At 39.6% G+C, this 27,362-nt stretch overlaps 3 protein-coding genes across 10 annotated transcripts in view; 2 read left to right on the top strand and 1 right to left on the bottom strand.

Annotated features, from left to right (window-relative positions):
* The window catches only part of arhgap17a (Rho GTPase activating protein 17a), a 36,555-nt gene extending 24,458 nt beyond the window's left edge, over positions 1 to 12,097 (bottom strand). For 5 of the 7 annotated variants that reach the window (XM_086303031.1, XM_086303027.1, XM_086303029.1 and 2 more), the window contains exons 1-2: positions 11,545 to 12,097; positions 3,130 to 3,169 (exon numbers count right to left, since the gene is read on the bottom strand). In XM_086303031.1, coding sequence (XP_086159157.1) covers positions 3,130 to 3,169; positions 11,545 to 11,597 — 93 coding nt within the window. In that variant the 5' untranslated portion in view covers positions 11,598 to 12,097. The remainder of the gene's footprint in view (positions 1 to 3,129; positions 3,170 to 11,544) is intronic. The other 2 variants (XM_086303033.1, XM_086303034.1) reach the window with 1 other exon arrangement.
* Positions 12,098 to 15,782: 3,685 nt separating this feature from the next.
* On the top strand, positions 15,783 to 22,834 carry lcmt1 (leucine carboxyl methyltransferase 1). Of its 2 annotated transcripts, XM_086303015.1 has the most exons (11): positions 15,784 to 16,136; positions 16,422 to 16,513; positions 16,701 to 16,822; positions 16,972 to 17,048; positions 17,735 to 17,796; positions 17,907 to 18,009; positions 19,668 to 19,788; positions 19,989 to 20,090; positions 20,470 to 20,561; positions 21,973 to 22,070; positions 22,298 to 22,834. In XM_086303015.1, the coding sequence occupies exons 1-11, from the start codon at positions 16,051 to 16,053 to the stop codon at positions 22,318 to 22,320; spliced, it is 978 nt and encodes a 325-aa protein (XP_086159141.1). In that variant the 5' UTR covers positions 15,784 to 16,050; the 3' UTR covers positions 22,321 to 22,834. The 2 variants fall into 2 exon arrangements, with proteins under 2 accessions (XP_086159142.1, XP_086159141.1); XM_086303016.1 differs by lacking the exon at positions 16,422 to 16,513 and having other exon boundaries at positions 15,783 to 16,136.
* Positions 22,835 to 22,982: 148 nt separating this feature from the next.
* LOC147322980 (aquaporin-8-like) lies at positions 22,983 to 26,929 on the top strand. The gene is made up of 5 exons (XM_086303017.1): positions 22,983 to 23,664; positions 24,083 to 24,209; positions 25,040 to 25,248; positions 25,959 to 26,093; positions 26,685 to 26,929. Exons 1-5 carry the CDS (start codon positions 23,393 to 23,395, stop codon positions 26,725 to 26,727), a joined length of 786 nt encoding a protein of 261 aa, XP_086159143.1. The 5' UTR covers positions 22,983 to 23,392; the 3' UTR covers positions 26,728 to 26,929.
* The last annotated feature ends 433 nt before the right edge of the window (positions 26,930 to 27,362 follow it).

Genomic DNA, 27,362 nt, shown 5'->3' with positions numbered 1-27,362 from the left:
TAGCTAATGTATCTTACTAGCGTTTTAAGTCATGCTCAGAAGGCCCTTGAGAGAAATGAGAAATTAACAATACTCAACACATCTACTGCCAAAGCAGAGTATTTGTTGCTGTAGTGGCTATACAGTAGGTGGGATTAAAAGCATTTTTGGAAATTATACATTATCACTGGGTATTAACAGAAGATGTACCACAACAAATTAAACTGTCTTCTGCAAAAACATTAGGACAACACAAAAGTTTACTAAGAAACAAACAGAGAATTCCTATTTCAAGACAAGAAGTGAAAGCAGCCTTCGGAGAAATTAAAGGTGATTGAGTCGCCATCTCTGAGTGACTCACTCCATTTTTCTTTATCAGAAAGATCCTAGAGACTGATTCCAGGAAAACAACAGCTGATTTCCAGACAGACGTAGAACAACAGTGTCTTTGAGGAGCGGTCAAAGTCAATTGTCAGAAAAATATAACTTCCTTTCTTCAGTGAAAAAGCACCCCAAGCGGTTAAAGTCACCACTGTTGTCCACTTGAATTATAGTAAGTCCAGCTGGCTCTGAATCTGATGTTCTAGCTGTCACTCAAATGTGCATTTTGTCCATATGAGGCTCACTTCATTTTCACGTCCATCATCTCTCATTTACTGTTGGTTTAGATAATCAGCAATATAAGGTGACAGTGCAGAGACCAATGAAAATAATGGAGGGTGATGGACATTGCATCTCTTTGCAGGAAGTAGCGCAAAGGCAGCCGAGCTTCCTTGACAGTTTATATTCATCTCCCATTAAAACAGAGACCATGTTCACTGCTGGAATGTCTTTGCTGAGCAGCCAGTATTCTGCCCCAGCCCCACCTGCTGTCTGCCTCAGATCAGCTCAGAGGCAGCAGACAGATATATCTGCTGCTCTGCACGCAGAGTTCAGAAGTACTTTGCATGTGCTTCACAGCACTTTTCTAGCAATGAGGTGGTGGAAAGAAATTGATAGATCATAGTATCGCAATGTTTAGCATGGTGATATTGTATCAATGTAGTATTTGAAATTTTTTTATGAAATAAATTAAATATTACAAACAAGAGAGCTCATCTCAAGCACGTTCACATTAACGTTACCCAAGTAAACATTAAATCAGCTTAATCGTAACACCATTCAACACTGGACAAACTTAGCCTAACAAAGCTGTCTCCTACCTGTTCAGTCACATGAGTAAAAACAAGACAGCAACCTCCTTGCATCTACAAAAATCAGTGGCTGCACAGAATTTTTACATATTCTGTGACCGACTGCAGCTTGTGTCTGGAATGTGAGGGTGTTGTGAACTTCTGTCTCTGTAGGCAGCAACAGATACGTGATTTTCAAGACTTATCACAGTTAATTGCTATATTATCAGAAATAGACTGCATGTAATTGCCAACTCGACTGCAACATTCAATTGCAGACTGACTGACATTTATGGACAGTGATGGCGTGCTTGACAATCTTATCTTGCAGCAAAAATTAGCCAAAGTGAGATGATTGTATCTTATCGTTTAAAACAGATATAGACAAAGCAGTTTTTAAAAAGGTGATAAATTGCAATATACGTTATTACAATATTCAGTACTACAGATGTTATAATATATGTTATTCAATACTCGGCATATCTCAAAATGTTAAAAATCACAATATTGTGTCTCAGAGTGCCTGGTGACTCTCACCTGTACCAGCAACAGCCACATGAGTTACACAAGTACTACTCAAATGAATGCACTGATATACCGTTATTCACCCAGCACTTGTCATGACAACTCTTTGCTAAATTTTACAGTACTCAGTGAAGTCACTCTTTAAGTTAAAAATTAACGCTTCCGTGGTTGAAATTCATGTCCTGGCTCGTCACTTCATAGTACCGAGAAGTCAACAGCAAAGTGCTCCCAGTGACTACCCTAGAAGACAAGACAAGTAACTGGCATAAACATAGACTTTATTTAATCCCACACTGAGGAAATTCACTTGTTACAGCTGCACAAGCGACAGGAAGAAAGGGCGAATTAGAGCTATATTAGAAAAATTTAAATAGAAAAAAAGAAAAGCCAGAATACACCAATATTTTTTTTTATAATGTACATAAAGTGCAGTGGGAATGATAAAATATACATGTGCTTTTATACAGCATTTATCTTGTGTGGATATTGTACAGTCTGACTGCTGTTGAGATCGAGTTCCTACGACAGCGATCCGTCCTACACTGTGGCTGTAACTGTCGCATGAAGCAGCAACAGAATGGCAAATTTATAGTATTAATCTGCTGAAGCTGAGAAAGTCTTAAGCAACTGTTCTCCAGCCCCTCTGAAAGTTTTGCAGTGTTTCTGGTTTGGTTTCAGTCATTTTCTATCCAGTCCTTGTAGATGCCCATTTTCAGATACATATTTTTTTTCAACTTGTTGCACAAGTTGGCAGGTGTAAAAAACCATCTAGAGCAAATTCATGTCCTTGAGAGACAGAACAAAATCCAGCAAAGAAATGACAGAGGACCTGAAAGGCATCTGGACCTTCAGTTGATCCAGTTACTGTTTGCTAAAGCAGAATCTGAAATGGTATCAATTTTAGTTTGGCTGTCAAGAAGCCATTTGTGGGGAAGGGAAACAGGGAGAAAAGGCTCAAGGACTTAAAGTCGGTAGCAAGAGGTGATGAACTCAAAAGGGAAATTTTTGGTTCCCAATCGGCAGCAGCCTTATACATCAGATATTTCAACAAAGCACTGCATGTATTGTTTATTTTTATAGTCAAACATAAAGAAATGAGGAGTGACTCAAGACTTTTCCACAGCATTGTACATCTAATACTAATGACAATCAGTTATACACTACTACACAATACTTTAGAAATTTCAGTAGACGATAAGCTCAAGCTCAGTGTCAGCACCACAGTGGAGTGCTGGATTCAATACTCAGTGCATTTGAGAGCACTCCTGGTTCCTTATTGAGGAACATGTCATCAATTAACCTGTTCCAAATATTTTAATTGTAGAGATGTAAATAAAAACTGATTTCATACAAAACACAGACACAATGGCACAACCAGCTACAACCCCTGCTTGACACATACGCCCACATTGAGAGCTGGTCAGAGCTCTACAGTGTCCGGTTAATGATTTACCTGCAGGAGGTCATCACTGAGAACTTCTGTTTTCTCTGCTCTGTGGGTGAGAAAAAATAAACAAGAGAGCACAAATTAGCACTGACAGATGACGGCAGACAAGTGGTTCAATACACTTTGAAAAATATCTGAGGGAAATGACGTTAACCCTGAAACGCTGGCTTCCACAGTTAAATTAAAATCAAAGCTGTGCCCTTGGAATCTGTGGGAATGTTGAAAGAGTGTGTTGATCTTTTTAGTTTGTTTCCATGGCTCAAGCAGTCAAGCAAGTCATGTTTCTCTTCAAACTTCAGTGTGTCCTTAAAGTGAATAAAACGAGCAACAATACAGAAGGTGTGTTTCTGTTTACTCTTTCAGTTGCTTTCTTGTTTGCTCAACAAGCCTTGATTTCCTTAAGCTGCAAGAGCTCAGACTCATGTCTTCATGCGCACAGCATGCAGCCCTGCTCTGCCTGAACTATTAATAGCAAACTAATAGTTGGACTTGAAGAGGTCAGACAGATTAGATTCACTTAAAGAGAGAAGGCTGGGAAAACACAGGCACACCTCAGACTGCTTGTTAATGCCTTCACACGGGGTGGTGGCTTCTTGTTAGAGAGAAGGGACAGTTTACTGCCTGCTGTATTGTTATTTTTTTTCCTTGTGTGCCATAGTTATATTAAGCTCATACAAGCAATACTTCCAATGAATAAGTGCTGTATTTTAGCCAACATCTGAATTTCTAGGGATGAACTAATAAATGGTTGTGAGTAGGGATGGGTACCGGTATGGTTCTGACATAAACGGTAGTAACCAGACCAAAAAGCAGCGCACATTTCGGTGCTTTATTTCGGTGCTTTTTTTTCCTGAGCTGTGATACACTTTGAATTCTAGCCAATCATTTTGTGTTTCCGAGGATAGTAGGCGGACCCAGGTACATACGTTCTTTTAGAGCAGAGCTACAGATTAAAAATGCCCAAAAGTCTGGCTGTACTTCACAGCAAAAGATGCAAACTCAGCAGCCTGCAACAAGTGCTTTAAGGTGATACTGTGCAAAGGAGGTAACACCTCAAATCCAATGAAACACCTGGCGATGCATAGCGTTTTTTTTAAAAGCCAAGAAATGCACTGAATTTGATAGATTGCTGCGAGACCTCACACCGTGCACATCTACTGCGAGTGTGGTGTCTGTTATCAGACCCGGAGTTAGCAACATCCCCCCAAAACCCGAAGAGGAGAGTCCTGGCCCCTAGCCCTGCCAGTGTAGCAGAAATGATGACGGATGATGATGGCAGCAGCAGCCGTTCTTCTCTGCGTGAGTAGCTTAATGTTGTCCCTGTGTAATTTACGTTGAGTAGGCTAACCACGTTATTACATTAATGCACGTAAGGTGAACTAGCAAACACCGTCGTAGTTACATGCGGCTGTCTTCTTGTTTGATGGCAGATGCTCCCTTCACCCTGGCCAAAAAGGCTAAAATGACCAAAGAAAAAGTGGAAAACAGCTAAACATGAGAGGTTTTTGGACAAAGTTTGTGTTGTTTCCATTGTTTAAGCACTGCTTCCAGCCAAGAGTGATGCCATAAATCCCCTATAGCTGCAGAAAAGGCTAACATTGTTTTTGTTTGTTTTTTTTTACAAAAAAAACAGCTGAACATGAGAGGTTTTTGGACAAAGTGTGTGTTCTCCATTCTTTAAGCACCGGTTCGAGCACCGTTTAAGCACCGGCACCATTTCAAAAGTACCGGTTTGGTACTGGTATCGGATAAAACCTAAACGATACCCATCCCTAGTTGTGAGTCAAGCAAGGGAGGCATGACATTTAAGTAGTCTACACTGATGCAGTTGTGCCCAATTATTGTGCAAACTTTTCCAAGTGCAGGTTCAGTCCTCCAACTGAGAGAACCTGAAGACGGTCATTTGCCTGAATTTTGGGAGATTTGAGCTCTAAACAAATCCTGGGCCCTCCTCCAAAAACTGCTCTCTATGAACTATGGTAACCTCCACACAGCTGCTTTCAATTACCACACAGAGGCAGGGAGCAAGGAGAAACAGACTGACAGAGAAGGGACCATAGGTTTGGGGTCCGAAGGAAAGACGCACAAATATTTATTTATTTATTTATTTATGTTTTTCAGAGGCGATTAGGGGGGAGTTAAAGACTCCAAACCAGAATAATCTGGAATCTGAGATGAATGGAAAGATGCTCTCCAGAAGAAAGCCACAGTAAAACATCTAATAACCCACAGAAACCTACAGACAAGACTTCAACATAGATGTGGAAAAATGCAAACGCCCCCCCCACACACACACAGTAATGTGCACACATGCAAAAAGTGATTACAAAACCACAATATGCAATCCATGTTTTGGTCTAGTGTACATGCTGGAGTGCTCTTGGTGTGGTCCTGATCTTAAAAATCAAGTACTTTTCCCTTCATTGCAACACTACAGATCACACCCTTGTGCCACTTGGTTATGTCTAGAATCATTTTAATTAATTTAATTTTAGATTAAATATGTTAGCAACCAAAGAAATCATAAGGAGGTTTTGAGAGCAGTACCCTCTTTGTGTCTGATTCCAACCAGTGACTGACAGCAACCTCCAGAAAACACTTGCCAACCAGTTGGAAAATACAGGCCTGTGTGATTGAGGCCTAAGCTGGCCAAGTGGCGCTACAGTTTCACAGATCATTAAACAGGGCATACTATCCAACCAGTTTGTTCAATTGTTCATGTAGATGCTGCAAGACACCCTTGGTTTAGGTCCCTTGCCTGTTTTGAAACAAAAAACCCCTAAATATATCATTTTATTGTTTTTCTGTTGCAAAACCTGAATGAATGCAAAGGTTGAGGTGTTGCACTCACAGCCCTGCGATTGCATCAGCAATTTCCAGTTGCTGGCCTAAATGTAGCTGGTTGAAAGAATATGCATCATATTTCTGATTGCTAACAGAAAGGATCATATTAATAATAAAAAATAAGAAGTAGCCACACTTCTAGGGTACCTCAACAAAAACTGCGGGAAAGGCACTTAAAAAACTCACTGCCATATTCATGCCATTTAAATCCATTTTGCAACTGGCCCAATTAATGACATGTGTGATTTATGAGCTGAATCGAAACCAGACTAAACCATTTACAAGCCAAGAGAAACACAAGAAGTTGACTGGTATCCCTGAGCTAAGCTTCCTGATGCTGATGTGAACAAAGGAACCTGGTGAGGTGTGTTTATGACGTGCCCAATCGTGGAGACGCTGGTATTTCACCTGAAAGCAACACTTTAAACCTTTAAATGCAGTGTCACAGAGTCAAAAATAGGCTGTGTGCAGCCAGATCAGAGGACAAACAACAAACAAAACAATAATTGTTTTGCCAGCATCAGCTGACTGACAGTGAATAGAGCTGACCCCGACGTGCCTCACTGAAGCAGCAGCCTCTGGAGAAAAGTGTGTCAACTGTGCGCTGCATGTGACTTCTTAACAACAAGAGCGCCTCGCTGCACGGCCGTGGATGCTGCTTGTTCAGAATGGTAACCATGGTGATCTACTATGAACGCAGAAAGCGATTAAGTAAAGCCGTGAACACAATACAGCGGCTGTTACCGGCCACTCAACACAGTCACTAAACTCAGGAGCCAAAAAGGGTCTGCACTTACAGCAGCAACAGTTGGCAGCTTAAGGCATACGGTAATGGATACTGGGCCTAGATGAAAGGAGCTGGAGGTATAATGGAGTGACTCAGCTCATACGGCGCATCTAATGTGGCTGATTACGTAAGCCGATAAATTAACCTGAAGCATAAGATGGGGATGAACAGCAAAGATGTATAGAGACAGATCAAGATAAAGCTAACCACCAATATTCATATCCAAATGTTCTAATAATAACTAGGTAATTAAACTACAGTCCAGTGTGCAAAACCGTAAAAGGGATGCAAACAACAATTATTTTCTTGATTCAAAAGTCTCAAATATGACAGAAAGTTGCAGAAAATGAGTTTTAAAAATTATTTTGTCAAACTGAAACTTAAATAAGCTCCATGTTTACTATTAGAGTAATTACTGTGGCTGTGTGCAATGAAGTGCCATCTCATTGGCTTTGAAATGGTTGCTTTGAAATTGCAGCAACCACTCATAATTAGCTGCCATCTTCAAAGTGACTGTGGTGCATCAAGGCGGCGATTAAACTGCTATAAGATGGAGTCACCTGCTACAAAGCCACGTGTGCACACGAGATGTGCTCTTCAGCGCAGACTGGCTCAGATTGACTGCAACGCGTCGGCAAATTAGCAATCAGTGTGAGTCAGACTGCAGCTGGGTGGAGACAGGTGACCTCCGACCAGACAACCTTGTGATAAATTGGACGCTGGGTTGTTTACTCATTATGCGTTTATACACCACTCTGCATTCAATCATTAGTTATTACTAGGCTCTGGCTCTCTCTAAAGTGTGCTTTTTATTTCGTCATCTCTTCCTCCCCTCACCCCCAACTGGTCACGGCACATGGCTGCATCCTCCCTAAGCCTGGTTCTGCTAAAGGTTTCATCCTGTTAACAGGGAGTTTTCCTTACCACTGTCGCCAAGTGCTTGCTGAAAGAGGGACGTCTGATTGTTGGGATTTTCACTGTAAAGTTGTATGGTCTGTATTTTTCAATATAAAGTGCCTTGATGTGAGTGCTGTTGTGATTTGGCAACATATGAATTGAATTGACTCCACACTCAACCAAGCAAGCAACTATACTTTTAGTCAATCACCAAATGCAAAAAATATTCAGTGCAGTCACTTGACAACCACCAGTTTTTTCCCCTGGTGACAGGCAGTTTTCTAAGTTATTTGAACTTCTTTTATGATGGAACCATTATTGAGACACATGGTAGTGATCTTGTTAGTACACTGTCATTTTCAGTCTTTGAGATGTAGCGCTTGGTTTTAAGCAACACTTGGAAACAGCAGCCTAACCTTGCACGCATAGCTTACCAGTGCCACAGAGGCATCCCAGCTGATACATGCCATTGTTAATGTGGAGGGGGAACGCCCAGAGTCACCTATCTTTGTTAGCTCTACGGTGACATTTTGTTGATTCCTGTAGGGAGAGTTTCTTTTCAACTTGAGCCTCTCTTCAAGTCGATCAAGGACTTTCAAATACAATGCATGATTAAATTGCATAACACTCAGCTATGTTGTTAGATATACCATCAAAAGAGGATTATATAATATTGTTGTTTGTAAAGCCAGTTAATTATTAACAATGGGGGAGAAGGATAAAAGCGTTGATGAAAACAGTGCAAGCTGAGAGGATGATATTTAAAAGTATTTGTCAATGTGCTGACCGCACGCCTGGGAGAATAGAGGCACACAACAAAGCAGCTATAATTAAAAGAGATGCAAGTGACTGTGGCAATCTACCTCTGCAACCCAGATTATGTCACACACATCTAAATTTAGTTGAGGTGGTAGGCAGTGGGGTGTGCCAACATGCTTAACTTGAAAAACTCTAAACATTTGAGATGTTTTTCTGGTTCATCTATGTCCGAGTTCCCATACATACATGTGCTTGTCTCACACTTCAGCACCACCCATTATTGCCAAAGTGTTACTGTCACTCTAGTTACTGACATGAAACACAGATAAGACATGTGACGTGCATTTCCAGCTCCTTATGCTTTATTCTCTAACAAGAGTAGATCTCCGATTCAAAATAATTCTTATCTTAAGCTATGCTTTCATCAACTTTGAATGGCAGGTTTGTGGGTTTGATGCGTGCCTAAGATATTAAGGATATACGCTCTCTCACAAGCAGAAAAACTATCTGAAACAAAGTGTTTAGAGCAGCCTGAAGCTGTAACTTTTAACTCACCGGAGGCTTTGTTCATGTTTAATATGCAGATCATCAACTGTATGGCAAAAAAAAATAGGAAAAGCATATGAAGTCCCCATTAACTGAAAGTTATATGGAGTAAAATTCTCACTTCATTCAAGGTCTGTGAGCGTTCATTTTAATGCAGACAGCAGTCACAGTCTATAACTTCCTATTGCCAAGTTATCTCCTCCAAAGGTGTCACTATCTGAGCACATTACCTGCCGCAAACAAAGATAGACAAAGGGTCAGAAAGTTCATTGACAGCAAGCCACAGTAATCTAAAAGGAGAGGAGAAAATAAAATCCCCAACATGAATCACATGCCGCTATCTTTCTGTTTCACTGTCTTGATTCAACATCAGTTCTCCCGAAACTCTCTCTCCTCCTTCTTTAGAAAGCGTGGCTCTGGGACGCAGCTTCCTGTTTGTAGAAGGAGAGATTTCCTCAGAGCGGCTGCTCGCCGGACACAGTGTTCTGCCTTCGCACAATCACAGGAACCCAGGGGGGCCGGCCGAGACGGCCTTTTGCACTCCCAGGCTTTTTGCAGACTCAAGCAGCCACAAACATAATGGACGAAACAGAGCATGCTCGCTTTGCTCCAAATCCAACCGCTGACAGACCACTCACTCAGAAGGCCGTGCATATGAGTGTATGAGGGATTAACCCTACTTGTGCATACATAAGAGCAAGTAACTACTGCATGCACACACGTGTCTGTTTTCTGCATTACACTCTCTCCACTTCTAATTTACTGCTGCTGAGTGCAGACAGGGAATTATGAGTATTCCAGCTGTCCTGCTTCTCCTGGTCCTGAGTTTTTGGCTTTAGGAGCAGAATATCTCCATAGACCTCCATGTCAGTGCTGCTGTTGCTAAAGTAAACACAGAATGCGCATCAACACACTAATAACCGCAACTTAACAAAGCTGCCAACAACTTATTTTCTGCCAGCCCTGTCTGCTCATGTGCATTTTCATTTACTGCTGATTAGTTGGTCGATTTATTACTTATAAATGTTACAAGTCCAAACTACACAAATTATTTCTAAATTAGGCAAAGTGTATAACACACATCTGTCATCCTATATCTGCACTGCCTGACTGATATATAAATCATATAAAACAGTACAATAGAAATAAAACTGAAATTAAATCGCTTTGAGTTTGGATTTTGCAACTTATATATTCTATTTTTTAAACCACTGTTAACCATTGTAAAAAAATAAAATAAAAAATCCTTGAACCCACCTGTTAGGGTCTTTTATCTGGTACCATCCACTGTTGGCTGTGCCCAATATCTGCCTAAGGTGCATACCCATAACACCTGACATCATGAGAAAAACCTCTGAGGGTGAAAAGATCCTTTGACATGTCTCACCCTCATGTTTTCACAAGGCTGAGCTTATCGCCAGCTTTAGATATCCAGTTACACAGGGACAGCATGTGTCATCACACAGAAACATAAAAGCACTTGCCGACAGGTCCACACACGACAAAATAAACCCTTACTTATTTTTTCTAAGAACGGATCTAGCCTCAACACTGCCGCACGCCTCAAATTCAAAGGAATGACGAAAGGAGATTTGCTATGCTCTTCTCTGTTTTCTTTCCTTTATATATGATTACAATGACGGATGTGAATATTAAACCATATCTCAGGCTTTGGACTGCTTTAAAGCTCCATTTCAGACAGTTTTAATAATTGAGGATATCACTTCTGGAGTGATCTCAGCCACACAGCTCTGGATGCCAGCGCTGAAGCAGCTGCTCAAACTTTCTGTTTGCAAGGGTCAGCCAATCAACCAGAAGAGCGTTGTGTTAAAGAGAGATGAGCTAAAACACTGATTTTCAGACCCATTATTGAGTGAAGGGCTCCGTCAAGAATAAAAGAGGGCTATTTTTAACTGTAAAACAACCCAAAAATAAAAGTGGAGGCGGCACATAAAGCCACTGCCACGGTCTCATAGGCTTTAGAGTCAGCACAGCGCTTGAATTTGATGCCTACACTCAGCTGCACGGGGGCAAGCAGGAAAAGACATGGACTAGACAGCAAAGGTTTAACCCCTTTGTCACAGACATAATCAGTATAGTGTTCATGAGATATCAGACACAGCCTCTTATCATTTTATATGACTAACAGCTGATATGGTAGGAAACCCAGTATCTTTTATAACTGTTTTTTAATGCTCTAATAATAAATGGCCAGGTTTGAAATCTTCACCCTCTTCTACATAAGCACTTACCAAAAAAACCATTTGAAAAGCTGCTAAATCAGTTCAGCCTTAAGAGTTTTTCATCCTTCAGTCTGGTTGTCAAACGATTCATTCATGAAACCTGCTCTACTTGCCAGTGTAGCCTTTCCTTTTATTAGGTTTTTTTTAATTAATATCAGTTCATGTGACTCTCTTTCTTTGAATTTCACAGTCAGAACTGCTACCAAACAAGTTGGTGTTAATTTACAATAAGGTTAAGAGTTAAATTCCGGTCCAACAAGCTTTAGAAAGCTGCTCAGAACAGCAAGAAGAAAAGTGTGTCTGCTAGTTCGCCTGTAAAGCTTCGGAGCTGAACACAATACTTGCCTGCCGACTGTTTGATTGGCGAGCTGTTTCATCCGATTGAACTGCTTCTTCATTTTCGCTCCCTTGCCAGTTTAGTCGTCCGAAGTTAAGCTTCAAAACCGGCCTTTGGTTTGTCATGAACTTCACAAGGGGGCCTCTCCCAATTTTCCAAGCTGTCGCTATGACAGGGAAAAACAAGCGAGAGCCATTGAGCCCAAAGCCAATTAAAAATAGTTCGTAGCCGAGCTAGCCCCCCGAGCTAGCCCTTCCCAAGTGGAAATTCTAGGCAAAAGTTCCCGCTGGGGGCGACGGCATGACCCGCGAACCTCCTTTTTGGTATCCTTGCGTGCATTAAAGTCCCAAAGTAACCCGTGGCTAACTTTCACCGGCTCCGGCGGCTTTTCATGGCTCCTCTCGGTTGCTGGCTTGTCTGTTAGCCGAATAGCTAACACTGTTAGGGGAGCTGGATAATCCGTCGGCCGCTTTTTTCCACCAGAGCACAGCAGATGACTGAGAGCTGAATGCGCAGCAGCAGCACCTCACCTCTGCCACTGCCAACACACAGCGGCAGGAAGTAACGTAAGTGCACGGCCAGCATCTGCCAGGCAGCACCACCTCCACCTGGACACTGCCAGGAGAAACCTACTCAAAACAATGCCCTCCTAAACTAAAACACCAGGATGTTTGTTTGTTTTTGTTTTTCATTTCTATCACTAATATTAGTATAGTGGAAAATGGGGGAAGGGGGGGTACAAAGGGCTTCTAGCAATATATATATCACTATCATATAATATCACTAATATAGTGAAAATTAAAAAAAACAGACACATTTTTGGTTTTAGCTCAAATGGGTTGAATGCACTTAAACCTTGTGGATCTAGTTAATATAAAGCATCTAGGAGTTTGCTCACAGGGTTTCCACATAGAACCACATTCATTTTGTTCAACCTTCTTTCCTCTTCCCAGCAGCTTAAAATGGTTTAAAAAATAGTATCTACAGTGGTGTGAAAAAGGAAGCTTTCTTTCTTCAGTCAGTTCTGTGAAAAACTAAGTGCAAGTGATTGAGCAGCTTGTAGAGCTACCTTTAGGAGCAGTAATTTCAGGTGTTTGCTTTCTGTGTGAGTTTATCAGTCTCTTGCATATTTGTTGGGGAGGTTTGGCCCAAACCTCTTTACAGTGTTGTTTCAGTTTATTGAGGTTTGCAGGCTGTTTCTTATGCTCAGCTCTCTTGAGATCCCGCCACAGCACTTCAGTCAGGCTGAGTGATTGCAGCACCTTTCCTTCCTGTTTCAGTCTTTCTGTTGGAGCTCATATTTGACTCCAGATATTTGCATGTACAGAGGAGTTCACGGCCGACTAAATGACTGCAAGGCTCCCAGATCCTGTGTCTATAAAACAAGCCCAAATCGCCCCTCCACCACCGTGCTTGAAAGCTGGTCTGAGGTGTTTTTGTGCTTGTTCGGGTTTTGCCAAACACGGCACTGTGCATTATGGCCAGACATCTCCACTTTGTTCTTGCCTTGTTCCAAAAGTCTTGTGGTTTGTTCAGATGCAACTTTGGAAACCTAAACCATGCTTCCATGTTTGTTTGTTTGTTTGTTTTCTTGGGGGGGGGGGGGGGGGTAGAAAGGGCTCATGGCAACCTTTCCAAACAAGTCATACTTGTTTTTTTCTAATTGTACTGTCATGAACTTTAATATTTAATGAGTTACTGAAGCCTGCAGAGTCTAAGATGTAGCTCAAGGGTTTTTGTTTTTCAGTTTCTCTGAGCATTGCACGGTTTGACCTCGGAGTAAATGTGCTCTCTTGTGGTATTATGTTAATGCACCTGAATGCTCCAGACCTACAAACTGCCAAAACAGAGGTGCTCACACTTGCTAATGGCCAATGAATCAAGTGCATTAGCAGCTGGCTCCTTCTGACCCTCTTAATTCCAACAGAAGTAGTTGAGGGTGTGCTTAAAAACCTTCTTTGTTTCACACAACTGTAGATTTAACTTTGTTAGCTTGTTTGTGAATTTGTAAATATTTCCTGCTTTATGTTTCCTGCAGGCTTGAAAGCCCTCTATATGCTCATTCACGCAGTGTATTTTTTTGGCCGATAATTTGTTCTACTGTAAAACTTAAAACTATAGGAATTTGTTTTAAGTTCCAGTAATGAACTTTGACTCCAGTAATGTTCCTTTTCTTTAACATGAAGATGGACCACATCATTAACTACAGTCACACCACCAAAAATTCACTATGCAAAATCTAATAAAAGTCTCCAGACTCATTGTATTTAAGCAAAGGAAAAAAAGACTTAATTTAAACTGGCAGGACAGATAAGAGCCTTTGGTTTGCTGCTTTCCTAAACGACAAGTCACTAAAATCTAAAGAAAAAAACATATTACCATTTGAATATATTCTGACCTAAGCCAGTCAAAAATACAATAAAAAAGTTTCACTGACCTGAAACAAAAGAAATTAGGCACATTATAAAACAAAAAGATAAGGAAAAAATGCAAGTAAAGATGGGACTTTCCACAAAGACCAGTGACTAAACAGCTTGGAAGTGAAAAAAATGGGAGCAGGGTATGCAGCTGCTGCAAAAGACACTTTCAAAGCTGTTGATATTACAGACTTTTTATGTGGCTTTATGTTAATAATAATTAGGAATTTCATTCAACTGATAAAGATCTACTCTTTTAACGTGGCTTCCAGGGTTTAATGATCTCAAATTTATGTCAAACCCACCAAGAATGAACACAAAAGATGTTCTTTCTAATAAATAAATAAATAAAACGAAAGCAATGACAATACACAGAAAGAGATGGATTTTACAGGAAGCATTGGCATCACCAAGTCTGGGAATGGAGCCCACATCCTTTTTGCTATGCAGCAATAAAAAAGGCTATATATTCACCCTTAATGCCATTCAACTCAAGTAACCGACACCAGTGAAATGGCTCCAAAAGACTTATGCCAAGAGCCAAATGCATTACGCTTCTGTAAGATCGAAACTGTGGATTTTAAAGATTTGCCACTCAGCTGTTCATTAATGCAGTCATGTGGATTGTTCGGAAATCACTCTGACAGTATCAGACTGTTTAATGCAAACCTCACAGCTGCTTATTACAGTCTTTGTCTCATGATCTCAGCAGCTGTACACTTTGTTATCTTCCTGTGCAGAATTCAAAAGGATTAATTGTCTGATCACCTGAGTGACATTCGGTGTCCTCAGTGAGACTGACTTTAACGTGGTGGGATTTCCCTTTCAGTTTGCCCACACCTGTGTCAGAGGTCCAATTTCATATGTTATTGTTCTGCATATGCACGCCTACGTGCTTATTTAACTCTTTTGATCGTTGTGGTTTTGTTAGTGTTATCCTGTAAGAGCTGGTTTACCTCACACACCTTTTTTTTCTTCCAGCTGTCCCCTGTAGGGGTCGCTACTGCGGATCATCTGCCTCCCATCTGAACCGATCCAGAGCTTTCTGTCACACCAGCCCTCTGCATGAACGTCCTCTCTGGCAGCTCCAAATTTAACATATTTTGTCTAGGGTATCATCCGATGAAGAAGATATCTCAAACATACGTAATAAAAAATGTCTGAACATTTTTGTGTCGACTGTCATGTCTAATTTATTTATAGCCTATACCACACTGAAACAACAGAAGCTGACCCAAAGTGCTTCAAAGACAGGTGCATTTGGATCCCAGGTCTCAAAATAAATAATAAATAAATAAATAATCCAGTTTCAAAATATTTCAAGGTGTTTCCCCCCATGTATTAACTAATTATTATAGAAACTAACAATCACAGTGATTCAGTGGCCCATTAAAATGTGTCAAAAATGTGCTAATTGGTCATGATTCATCTCATAAATCACGACACACCGTTCTCCCCTGCATAAGTGGTCTTTATACGTTAAAGGTATTAATGTTGGTATTGGTATTGTCTGTACTGACCCTCTATTTATTTGGTATATTGTGGAGGTAAGCATCAACGACACAGCTCTCAGTTCTCACTCCTTCTTTATTCGTCTCCAACATCAACTGCGCATATCGCGCCACAAAACACAGAAACACACTTCCTCTACACTGGGTGTGAGTGGAGCCCTCTAGTGGTCCACCACAATATGATCAATACTAACATTTGCAGTACTGCACAAAAGTACTGCAGCACTCTGCGTTGCTTTTCCCCCCTTTAACCTCTCGAGGTTTATTTCCTCCTTTTTCAAAATAAGAGCACCTGTAGTACTCTTAATCTGAAAAGCAAACCCAAGCCGGAGGTGATTATATTTTGCTTCCGGGCAGTTGTTTATTCATACATTTTCAGCTCCAAGTAGTTTGTAAATAGGCAGCGATATTTATAACCTCGTTACGTACCGGTTATTATTTCTGCCATCTCGTAACTTGCAGGCTTTTCACCAGGACTTCCGCCTCCCGACTACGCTCGCGGTGTTTTCTCTGCAGTTTTACTAGTTAGCTTGTAGCAGGTAACCAGAGCCCAGCAGGTGGACGAGCAGCAGGACGGGAATCACCAATGGCAGCTCGGCAACCCTTCACAGACACGGACACTGCTGATGAAGCAGTGAGGGCGACGTGTGACGATGCAACCACATGCAAAAGGTAACAACATCATTTGGAGTCAGTAAAGGTAACGTAAGGCGAAGAAGTCAAAGGCTAAAGCTCATTCTGCATGAGTCAGTTACCCTGATATTTCAATGCTATCGTTATTTACAGCAACACCATTGAAATACAGAAACTCCTCTCTGGTTGTTGTTGACACAACTAGGCTGTTTAGTAGTATTGTTTGTGGGTTTCTATCATAAGCATCAATTTAATATTTCAATGAGTAATCTGGCTTTGAATGTATGACACAGCTTCATGTAGTATATAAAATCTATGTTATAGGTTTGCTACCAGTAAAGGCTACTGGAAGGACCCTTATATCCAATACTTTGTAAGATCTGTAGGAGACCGAAAGGCCCCTGAAATCAACAGAGGCAAGTAATGAAGCAGCTTTCCTTAAAACCACGTGGCCTTTTATAGCTTGTTGGACAATCTCTGTCTAGTATTTGTAATATAATTTCATAATTTGTCATTTAACATATAAGCTGGTGAAATATAACCAGCTCATAACACTTGTTGTACAGTTTAGTTAGTTTTTGCGTGTCTCATGTGATTTGACAGGTTACTACGCCCGTGTGCAGGGAGTGAACCACCTCCTCGATGCGTTTCTAAGGAAAACACAGTGTGACTGTCAAGTCATCAACCTGGGTGCTGGACTGGATACCACATTTTGGAGGCTAAAGGTTTGCAAGCAATCAGCTTGCTCTAAATCTGATTTTCATTAATCTGTGACTTTAATCATGTCTCATGTTGTGACGTGACTGCATCCAAATACCTTCTATTTGCCCTCAAAAAACTTACTGCTAATCTTGTGTGTTTATATGTGTTATAGGATGAAAACCTCATGCCACGGAAGTTCTTTGAAGTTGACTTTCCAACTGTTGTGGCAAGGAAAATACACAATATAAAGTAAGACAACGTGATTTTTCTGCTGTATTCCAGTCTTTAAAATTCTAAGTTTGAACTTGCATATTAGTCATCGTTTTAGGTTTAATTATCTTAATTTATATCCATTAAATATATAACAAGATCACCCAAGGCTGAACCTTTTGTGCATGCATGCAAGAATCAAATGCCTGGATCTGGGATTTTTCTAGGGGAATGAAGCGAGCCTCATTCAATGATATTTGCATACAGAATGGTTCTTATAACCTCCTCTGCGGATTTAATTATGACTAAATGAAAGGAAAGTGAATGTCATGTTTATATTGGTTTCTTTGGTGACTGTAATGTAGAGGAGCGATCCATAGAGGGAGCTAGAGCCTCTTGTTTCATAAAAAAGATCATTTACAGCTGGGCCACAAAAGGGCTGGAGTGACATCGTAACTGTATTTGCAAAACAAATCAGCCTGTAAGAAAAATTTAAACGCCACATTAATTAATTTACTAACAGGGAATTTGAGTTGAAAAATACACTAAAAGCTACATGCACTTAATGAACTAATAATTATATAGTTCTGATTTGTATATTTATAATGTATAAATACATTTTTAACACTTTGGAACTGAAAATCTCTGCTAGTTTGTATGAACACCTGGATACTTATTTACTGCTGATATTCTGTTTTAATTATGACTTTGCTTTCTTTGATTAGGACAAAACCTCCTCTGTCCAAACCCATCATCGAAACCCACTCAACAGACTCCTTACTGCTAGGTACGCAGTAACTGGTGCAGTTATTTTGGTATCCAGATGATGCTTCAGTGGCTTTAAATACCAATTATATGACTCCAACTCTTTCTAACTGTGGTTCTGTCTTTCTCCAGATGCCCACAGCCTCGAATCAGATCGTTACTGTATCATTGGGGCGGACCTCAGAGACATCTCCAGTTTGGATGAAAAACTGAAAAAGTTTCAACTTAACCCAGAGTATGTGTTATACATTTTTGTATTTTATCTCTTAAATGGAAAAATCTATTTTAAAAAAGCTCCCTATCATTCCACTTTATTAGTACCTTTTACAGCTCTCTATCAGTTGTAATTTGTTTTCGCTCAGGGCCTCAAGAATTGCAGCTTATCTCTTTGTTGTGTGTAAGTAGCTGAAGATAACAAGAGGCACCCTACTGATGTGTGTGGCTGCAAAGCAGATGGAATGTCAAGCTTCTACAGCTTGCATGCCACGCCCATAAGGCACGCTTGAGTATGAAACACTAAAACTCAGTCAGACTTAAAATGCGTCTGTATGCTTAGTCATGGTTTTGCTTACATTCTGCTAAACATGCTAACTCGGGGAGCTAGCATGACTCATGAACAGCAGATCTGAGCGCTAATTTGTTCTATTGCGAAACGCGACATGGAAGATTCATTTTAACCGCCATAGTTGTAGTTTATTTATATTATTGTGTTTCTTTGTATGCCACACACCACTGCATTTACAGGTACATGACACATACAACTCTGCAACACACAAAAAGAGCCAGCGAGAAACACAAGCAAAAGTTTTGTCCCTTTAGAAATGATCATTTAAAAATTGCATTTGTGAAACATGCAAGTGTGACACATGTCTCAAATAAATACATTTTAAAAGAAATATTTTACACAGCACTGTAGATTATTTATGACTTATTACAAATGAGCTTTTTTAAGTTTAAAATTATGCAGGATTCTGTTTAAGATCTGTAGAAAAAAATGTTTGAAATAAGAGTTTAGAATATTGTGTCTTGCACTTCCTGTGCGTTAGGAGCCCAAAACTCTTAGTAGAACCATGAGGTCACTGAGCAATTGGGGAGCCTGTAAACGATGTGCAAAATGTACGTTCTTGTCTCTTGCGCACAGAGATTCCTACAGATTTTCTGAACTTTTTGATGTTACTGCCATCAAAAAACGTTTTTCTTACAATGCTACATTTTCTTACTGTGACATTTCTGTGTTCTATTGTGAATAAAATATGGGTTTGTGAGATTTGGAAATCATTTGCTTTTTAATTTTTCATTTACATTTTACACAGTAATTGGCTTTATAAATGAAACACAAAGAACCTTAACAGTGGTGTGCTTTTATGGTTTCCTGTTCTGTCTATTATATGAATGTGTACCTCATAATAGATTATTCATTTTTAAGTTATTGTGTTATTGTGGTTGCCTTTACAACCTTAGACACCACTTTAATACATTTTTTTTTTATGAGGAATCTTTACAGCCACCTTCTATCCTTCAGCTGTTTGATATTTAGATTTCAGCTGTAGCATCACTTTACCAGTTGTGTTGAATGAAAATAGGGCATAGAGAGATAAGACAAGGACATTTTTGCAGCAGGGCCAGTGGACCTTTTCGAGATAGCTGGGAACTTTTTTTTTTTGGCCTAATTTACTATTGAAAGCTTGCATAAGAACAGGAAGCTGTTTTTTCCCCATCTACCAGCATTACAGGAATATGAGCACCTTCACTTTTTTCCACTACACTGGATTAAATGAAGACATTTCTGCACATTATATTCTTCTGCATGTGGATAAATGTTTTGTCTTTGCCGAGATCTCACTAAGTGCATTCTTGATATGTTGTTCTTTTACGTGCTGGTCTCGTCTCCAGGTTACCGACATTGCTTCTGTCAGAGTGTGTGCTGGTCTACATGACACCATCTCACTCCTCCAACCTTGTTCACTGGGCAGCAGAAACCTTTCACACTGCCATGTTCATCAACTATGAACAGGTAAACAAATTTAACAACTTCATAATTAAGTACTTGTTTTTTTTTTTTCCCAAGCATTAGTTGCAAATTCTTTTGTACCTTTCTAGTCATCAACTGTTTGCAACCTAAGTACGACACACTGAGTATTTGAAATGCTTCATGTAGATTGGAGCTGAGTAACAGGGAGCAAAATGTGATTTATGCGCTGTCTTTGTGTCCAGGTCAACATGAGCGATCGATTTGGTCAAGTGATGATCGAGAACCTGCAGCGTCGCCAGTGCACCCTGGCGGGAGTGGAGGCCTGCCAGACTCTGGACTCTCAGGTAACCTCCATCTCATCAGTGACTTTGTTAGCATCAATACACATCATGAGGGATTATGAGCAGGTTAACTAGCTGTCAAGTTTTAGACAGACCCCCAACAAGTTGAGTCCCCTCACTCAGCCTGGAGAAGGTTTTTTTCTCTTGTTAAAAATGAGTTTTTCCTTCCCACTGTTGCCAAGTACTTGCTCACATGGGGTCGGCTGATTTTGGAGGTTTTCTCTTTATTATTGTGAGGTCTTTACCTTACAATAATAAAGCTCCTTATATAAAATTGAATTGAACATCCAAGAGATGCTGTGTACACTAACAAATGACACTGCGTTGCTGGTTGTATTATTTATTTTGTTTTGGGAGGACATTAATTTGTCTTCGTTTGCAGAAGGATCGGTTTCTGAAAACTGGCTGGGAACACGTTGACGCTCTAGATATGATGACGGTCTACACTATGCTCCCTCAGGATGATGTGGCAAGGTAATGCAGGCAGTATCAAGAATCTTGAGGCAACTGTTGTTGCTATTTGGGGCTATATAAATGCTTTCTCTATGGAAGGATGGATATCTGCTTATCTGGTCTGTGCTTCTGTAGAAATTACCCAAACACTTATTATGTAACTCTATGTAATGTTTGGTTACGTTATGTCATGATGCACTAAAGTACTGTCAGAGTGCTGGCTCTGCACCAGCAATGGCTCTGCATTGGTGGAAAAGAGTTTATTTTACTGTCTTTTTTTCCCCATCTCCACCTGTGTGTGGATGGTGGAGGGATTTCTAGTATTCAGGTCCTCTAACATATCAACATATAGCTGCTTTATTTATCTTGGTTAAATAAAGCAGCTCAGCTGTGCTGAAGCAGACGATTCTGAACTTATTTGAATGCTTTAAATGTTTATAACCCTTTTAGCTCATTTGCAGTTGGTAAATGGAAGTGCTGTGAATGCCGTGGCAGAGTCATGATTTACACATTTTGGTAAATTTCTAGGGCCATTTACCCGAAATTCGCTTCTTGTCGTCCATGAACTCGTGACCTTGCTGACTCATTAAAACACTCTTTTATTTCAAATCCTTCCCCTTTCTCCACCTCTCTGCTCTTTTCCCACAGTGCTTTCACTTCCTTATTTTACCATTATACATTTACACTGGATTAAGTAAGCAAATATATATTTAGCAAATCAAATGTTCCACATTTTTTCCTCATTTTCAGCTATGAATTCATCTTTATCTGTTTTTTTTAAAATATGGAAATGTTTTTAAAATTGTTTCACTTAATTATGTCTTATGTCTTTATATACATTAGTTGAGTTTTATGTGATTTTTAGCTCATTAAAGAATTTTTAAGCTTAATCTATATCTCCAGTTTTCTTATTGTCGATAGGTCCGGCTTTGGTGGTTACGTTTGATACTCGCCGAGCGTAGAGTGCACTTGCTCGGGTTCTTGTCTTGCTTCTTCATCTTAATCCAGTTAAATTGCGACTGTTACCATTTTATGCGCTAGTAAAGCTGCCAGTGAAGGCCAGTAAAGTTTGAAGTCCTGACATTATAATTGATGTCCATTTTTATGGATTCTCTGACTGGAGATAACGAGAATATTGAATATTGTATATGGAATGTTGTGGAGTTTTACTATGAGGAATTCATCTGGAAAAAGCCTCGGTGAAAGGTATTTATAGGATTGTTGCATTATCCAGTACTGTGAATCAAGCCCCCCCGATTTATTTATATTGTTTTTTGAGTGCAGCAATCTATTGAAACCTAGTTTGAAATCATTCAGTGTTGCTTCAGTTTAGCTTTTTTAAGGTCCCGCCACAGTCTACATGACTGTGGCTTCCTGAAATGAAAAGTCACATTTTAAGACAAAGTCTTGAGTAGATTTTCATTTCTTTCAGAATTGAGCGTCTGGAGTTCTTGGATGAGAAGGAACTGTTGCAACAACTTCTTCAGCACTACAATATCTGCTGGGCCACCAAGGATAAGCTTAATCTGGGTAATGCACACTTTAATGTTAGCCTTATGAATGGACACGTAAGCTGTGAGAGGACATCAAAGTGACAGACGCTATGTTTCAGGATGTTCTCTGACTACAATGGTGACAAACTGACTGTCAACGTATTTACTTTGTCGTACTCGTGCGTGTTTTTCAGATCCCCCGCTCATCAGTTTGAATGTCTGCTGTGGCCATTAACAAGAACAGGTCATGTTCTCTTTCCACAGGTCTCTCTCAGTTGGCGTTTTGAGCATTAAATTGCGCCACTTTTTGTGTGTGTCCGCCAAAACCAACAGCGGGAGAAGACGTGTTAAAGGAGGCCTAAGGAAAGAGGAAGTCATTAATTCTCTGCCGAGCCCCGCATCTGGGATTCGTTCCGGTGTGAAAAGTCCCGGCCTCAGCAAAATGCAGTTTCACAAGCATCCTTGATATCCCTGTATGTGTCGAAGACATGATGAGAATTGTGAACATGTCCAAAACATCAACAAATCTGCTCTTGTGTGATGGAGATGAAAGAATGTATTAAGAATCACAGATGTTACTTATTTGTGCTTTCCTGATTTTCATGTGCCATTTTAATTTAATTTATTGATCAGATTATTACTTGCATGCCATAAATAGTGAAATACATACAAATGCTCGTTAATTTCACATTTACCTGCAAAATGTTGACCCTAGCTGAGAGAAAGTGACAGATTAGTTTGTTATTGATTATATTTGATGATCAATCAAGTGCAGATAATTAAAGAAAATCTTTTGTGTAAGATGTCGTTGAACTGTCAGTTATCTACTTTGTTATGGACGTCATATCTGAACGATTATGTTTAAAGCCTTGGCTTATCCAGAGTGCGTGCGATATTCTTGGGAGTGAACACCACGATAAGTTCTGAGAATTCTTGATTGCATTAATTGCGCAGGTAGACTTTGTGTTGGGTTGTATCATTGACTGATGACTTTATTTAGGGGACCTTATAGATCATAAAAGTTACTTATTTATTTGTATTGGTATCTGTAGGCTTATTGATGAGCTTAGGTTCAGCAATAAAAAAAAAAAAAAACACAACTAAACATTGTGATTGTGTAACAGGACCTTCACCCTGACTACTTTGATGTTCCACGACAAGACTAATCATTTAACAAGCTATTTTGGCAGTATAAAAAATTGCAGGCAGGAGGGGCATCACAGCGAAAACGCATGGACGCATTTCCCTTTTGCATCATCATATGTGTGGCTTATATACAGAACTATATGCTGATCGTACTGTAGTCCACCAGTGGAAGTGGAGGGAGTCAAGCACAGGGCAGAAGGTTTCAAATACAGCATGTCAGGGCTAGAAAGTAAGACAGAGGTCTTCACAGTAACCGAAATGGGGGAGCCGAAGGTGGAGAAAGACATTGGCAACAGAAGTAAGATACGATGCAAATATGAGCTGTACGTGCAGCCCTGTCTGGCTGAGCTGTTGGGAACCTGCTTGTTCGTATTTGTGGGGTGTGCCTCTGTTATCGGGAACGTGGAAACGGGGGGTGTCATCCAGCCTGCCATGGCACATGGACTGGCCCTGGGAGTGCTGATCACAGTGTTTGGACAAATCAGGTACAGATTTATTATATACTGTTTTTTCTTCTTGTTCTTACAGTATTAAAATAGAATTTTGGGGGGATTTTGGTTAGTGTAAAAGCAAAGAAAAAAGAAATTTATGGATATTTTTAGGATTTAGTGCTTAGAGTAAAAAGCCCTAACTTGTAGAAGTTGCTTTAATTTAAAGAGCATCTAGGTGTTGGAAACCACAGCAAAAAAACCCTTTTAAAAATATTCTGATGCATTTTTTTGTCACACTTTGTATTGCCTCAGTTTGATACAACAAAGGTAGCACACACATAAACACATTATTCAAATGCTCTTTTCATCCCACTCTATTCTTTGATCCTTTTTCATCTATTCATCCATTTTTGACGGACAGTTGTGACTGCTTGATCACTTTATAGACTAAAATTAATTCCAATTCTTGCAGTGGGGGACACTTTAATCCTGCAGTGTCGCTGAGCGTCTACCTGTGCGGGGGGATGAAGCTGATTTTGCTCGTACCTTACATCGTAGCTCAGATGGCCGGAGGAGTGGTTGGTGCTTTTTTGTCAAAGGTAAGATATAGTCTAAATAAAAGATGAAATACTAAAGACGCAAATTCATTATAAGTCAAGATGTTAAATTTTGTCGTCAGTCTAATTGTTGATTTTTTTTAACTAAATGCTAAAATGCAAAAAATGTTATTTCATGCACTGCCAGTGTGGAAAATTTGTTTTTCTTTGTAATCATTGGCCTTTAGATAGTGGTAAGAAGATGTCAACAATATGTTTAGGGTTTTATTTTGTTACAAATAGTTTTCTGTAAGTTGTGCAAATCACTATATATTTCATTTAATTATGTTATTTCTATATTTCAATGTAAAAGTTAAAAAAAAACTTGCAATGCAGAAATAATAATAATTAATAAATGAATTAACTAATTAACTGATGGAGTGATATGTTTTAAAATCTGTAAAAATCAGTCAAAATGGGCTCTCAAGACTTGAATTTTCATTTTTTCATCATTTTTACTTTGATCTTAGTTTTGAGTAAGTCAGCGTTTGTTTATTCTGGCATGACTCTAATGTTTTGTCATGTAAAATGTGAATTTACAAGGTTATGTCATCATTTTTACATCATTGAACCCAATATTTTCGACTTGCTGTGTATAAATATGGATGACACACTATGACAGTTCAGAATTGTGATTTCTGATTACTTACCAAGCAGCACTTTGACTTCAAGATTGATAACATCATTGACTTGACCTTATCAAGACTGAGCCAAAAACATTTACCATACAAGATTGTAATTTAAGATCATTAAATGATATTTTGATTTACTGAAAAAAGAGTTAAGGTTCCAGTCATGTTATATCCTATGTGTTCTACTTGTTGTGCTTTTAGGCAGTGTATCCCTCTAATAACTATACCGCTTCCCTCGGAGGAGCCTTTAAAGTGGTCTCTGCTGACGCTGGTAGATCCACCCTGGTAGAAATGTTGTTGACCCTGATCCTCACCATGGTGGTGTGCCTGGGGGCCGTCAACAGGAGAACCCAAACAGACGGGGTTCCTTTTTGCATTGGCCTCACTGTGGCTGCCAACATACTTGCTGGGTAAGAATCTCAGGAGGAATCACTGGGAGCTAGACTCTGATCACTATTAGGGCATTGATAGGAGCCGTGGTTTCAGATTTAAAATAATAATAATAATAAAAAAAGGTCCACTTGTTTATTTTGTCCTGCTTTTGGTTGACTTTTGTAATAAGTACTGAAAAGGAGAAAAAGTAAAATTCAAAATGGCAGAACCTAAAGATACTGGTTCTTATTATAGCCCAGGGGGTCTCAGACTGTGGGGCAGTGCCACCTTGGGGGGTGTTGCTAATGGGGGGGAATGAAAGTGAAACTAGTATGATATGATAATATGATTTTTTTTTTTAGGGAAAATAAACAAGAGCGTTCTACTGCTACTACATCATCTTTTTACTTTACTAAAATTAAACTTTTTTTTTTTTAACTTAAATCACTGATACAAATTAAAAGATGTAGGGTGTGAACTTCTTTCAGCTCATAAAGCAAGACATGGCAGCAAAGGTCTGAGAACCACTGGAACAGGTTAATCTCTGTTTCCTCTAATGTATCCTCATGAGTTTATTAACTTCGTCAAGTTTCCCTTTTAAATGAGTCTTTATGTCATGCACAAGCATGTGGACCATTATCCCATTGCTTGTATATCCTGTTTTTCTTGCATGAGAAGTGTGCTGCTGATCTGCATCACTGATCTCCAGCTGTATTAACGTGTTGGTTTGTCATGACTGTTATTTCAGAGGGACTTTGTCTGGAGCTTGCATGAACCCTGCCCGTGCCTTTGGTCCTGCCATGGCTGCCAACCACTGGGACAATCACTGGGTCTTCTGGGTTGGACCCGTTGCTGGTGCACTGCTAACTGTCAGCATCATCAGGTAAAGATTCAGGACATGTTATTTGCTTTTGCGTCCAAAAGTCAAACGTGCACATTTCACATATGTCTAGTATAGATTTGTAGTTCCTCGTAAAAAAGGCCATATTCATGTAGCATTGCAGTACTACTGTTGGGATGAAAGTGGGTGGCAAGTCAGTTCAAGTACGATAGTCAGCCACAATATTACGTTCACCTTTTTAAATACTCTTAGTATTTCGGTAGGTCTTATTTATTTATTATTAGTTACTTCTGCAAGGCCAATCATAATGCTTAAGTATTAAATCCTTCTTAACCATTTATAGACCCAACACACCTACTACACTGGAACTCCTGGGGTCTTATGAGAAACACTTTGCAGTTACATTAAGTCTCTCTAATGTTGTTTCTATTTAGATTATGCCTCTTTGAAGAATCTGTGTATTCAGAATACACACATCCTACAAAAGATGGAATATGTGTAAAAAGCACACAGTGGCTTTGTACCACATCATGTGCATTTTAGCAAATCTTTCTTAGATGAATGAAAGGTCATGACAATAAATGGATAATAAATGTGATGGAAACAACCAGTAAAGATTATCTTTTTTCGCAGGTTGTTGATCGGTGACCATAAAACTCGAGTTGTGCTAAAGTGAAGGCCTAATTCATTAAAGAGGACTGCAGAGACCACAACCAGTTGATGGGTATCTTGGCATCTTTTCCATTCGGATGGTCATACATTTCTCAGCAACATGGGAAGAATCTGTGCCTACAGATATCCACCATAACTGTTGGCTTCTATTGTTTGGCTGGAAAAAGTCCAGGCATATTTAACAATAAAAGTTTCTTTCAAACGCTCACACTGTCTGCTCTCTGCACTACTTAGTTGAGTCTTTTGTATTTGTTTGAATCAAAGTCCCACATGGCAAGGAGTATTTTAATAGTTTTATTACTTAAATGACGGTACAAGGACAGGCCAGTGGCTTAAAATATAAAGGCAGATTAGAATCATAAACTGGTGTACTTCGATCCAATGATACTTGAAACGTAGATTCTTTTTTTTCTTTTTTTTTAAGACAAAATACTCCGTTGCAAGTGAAAATTTCATAATCAAAATGAACAAAAGTCTTGAGTCACTCATTGTAAATCTCGTTGGGGAATTATTGAAACGTGCTAATACATGTTGATGAAAGACAGCATATAACGAAAAAACCTAGCTTGTACAATTCTGTTGAGTTTGAAAGTAAAAGGACTGCTTCTTATGTAGCGCTTTTATACTCTGCCTAGGTAG

The sequence above is a fragment of the Aulonocara sp. 'chitande type north' Nkhata Bay genome, linkage group LG8, assembly GCF_057382095.1.
Source record: "Aulonocara sp. 'chitande type north' Nkhata Bay isolate Kocher_YH1m ecotype deep benthic linkage group LG8, A_spYH_male_GT1.1, whole genome shotgun sequence".
Taxonomy (NCBI): Eukaryota; Metazoa; Chordata; class Actinopteri; order Cichliformes; family Cichlidae; genus Aulonocara; species Aulonocara sp. 'chitande type north' Nkhata Bay.
This window is presented reverse-complemented; position numbering and strand designations above follow the sequence as displayed.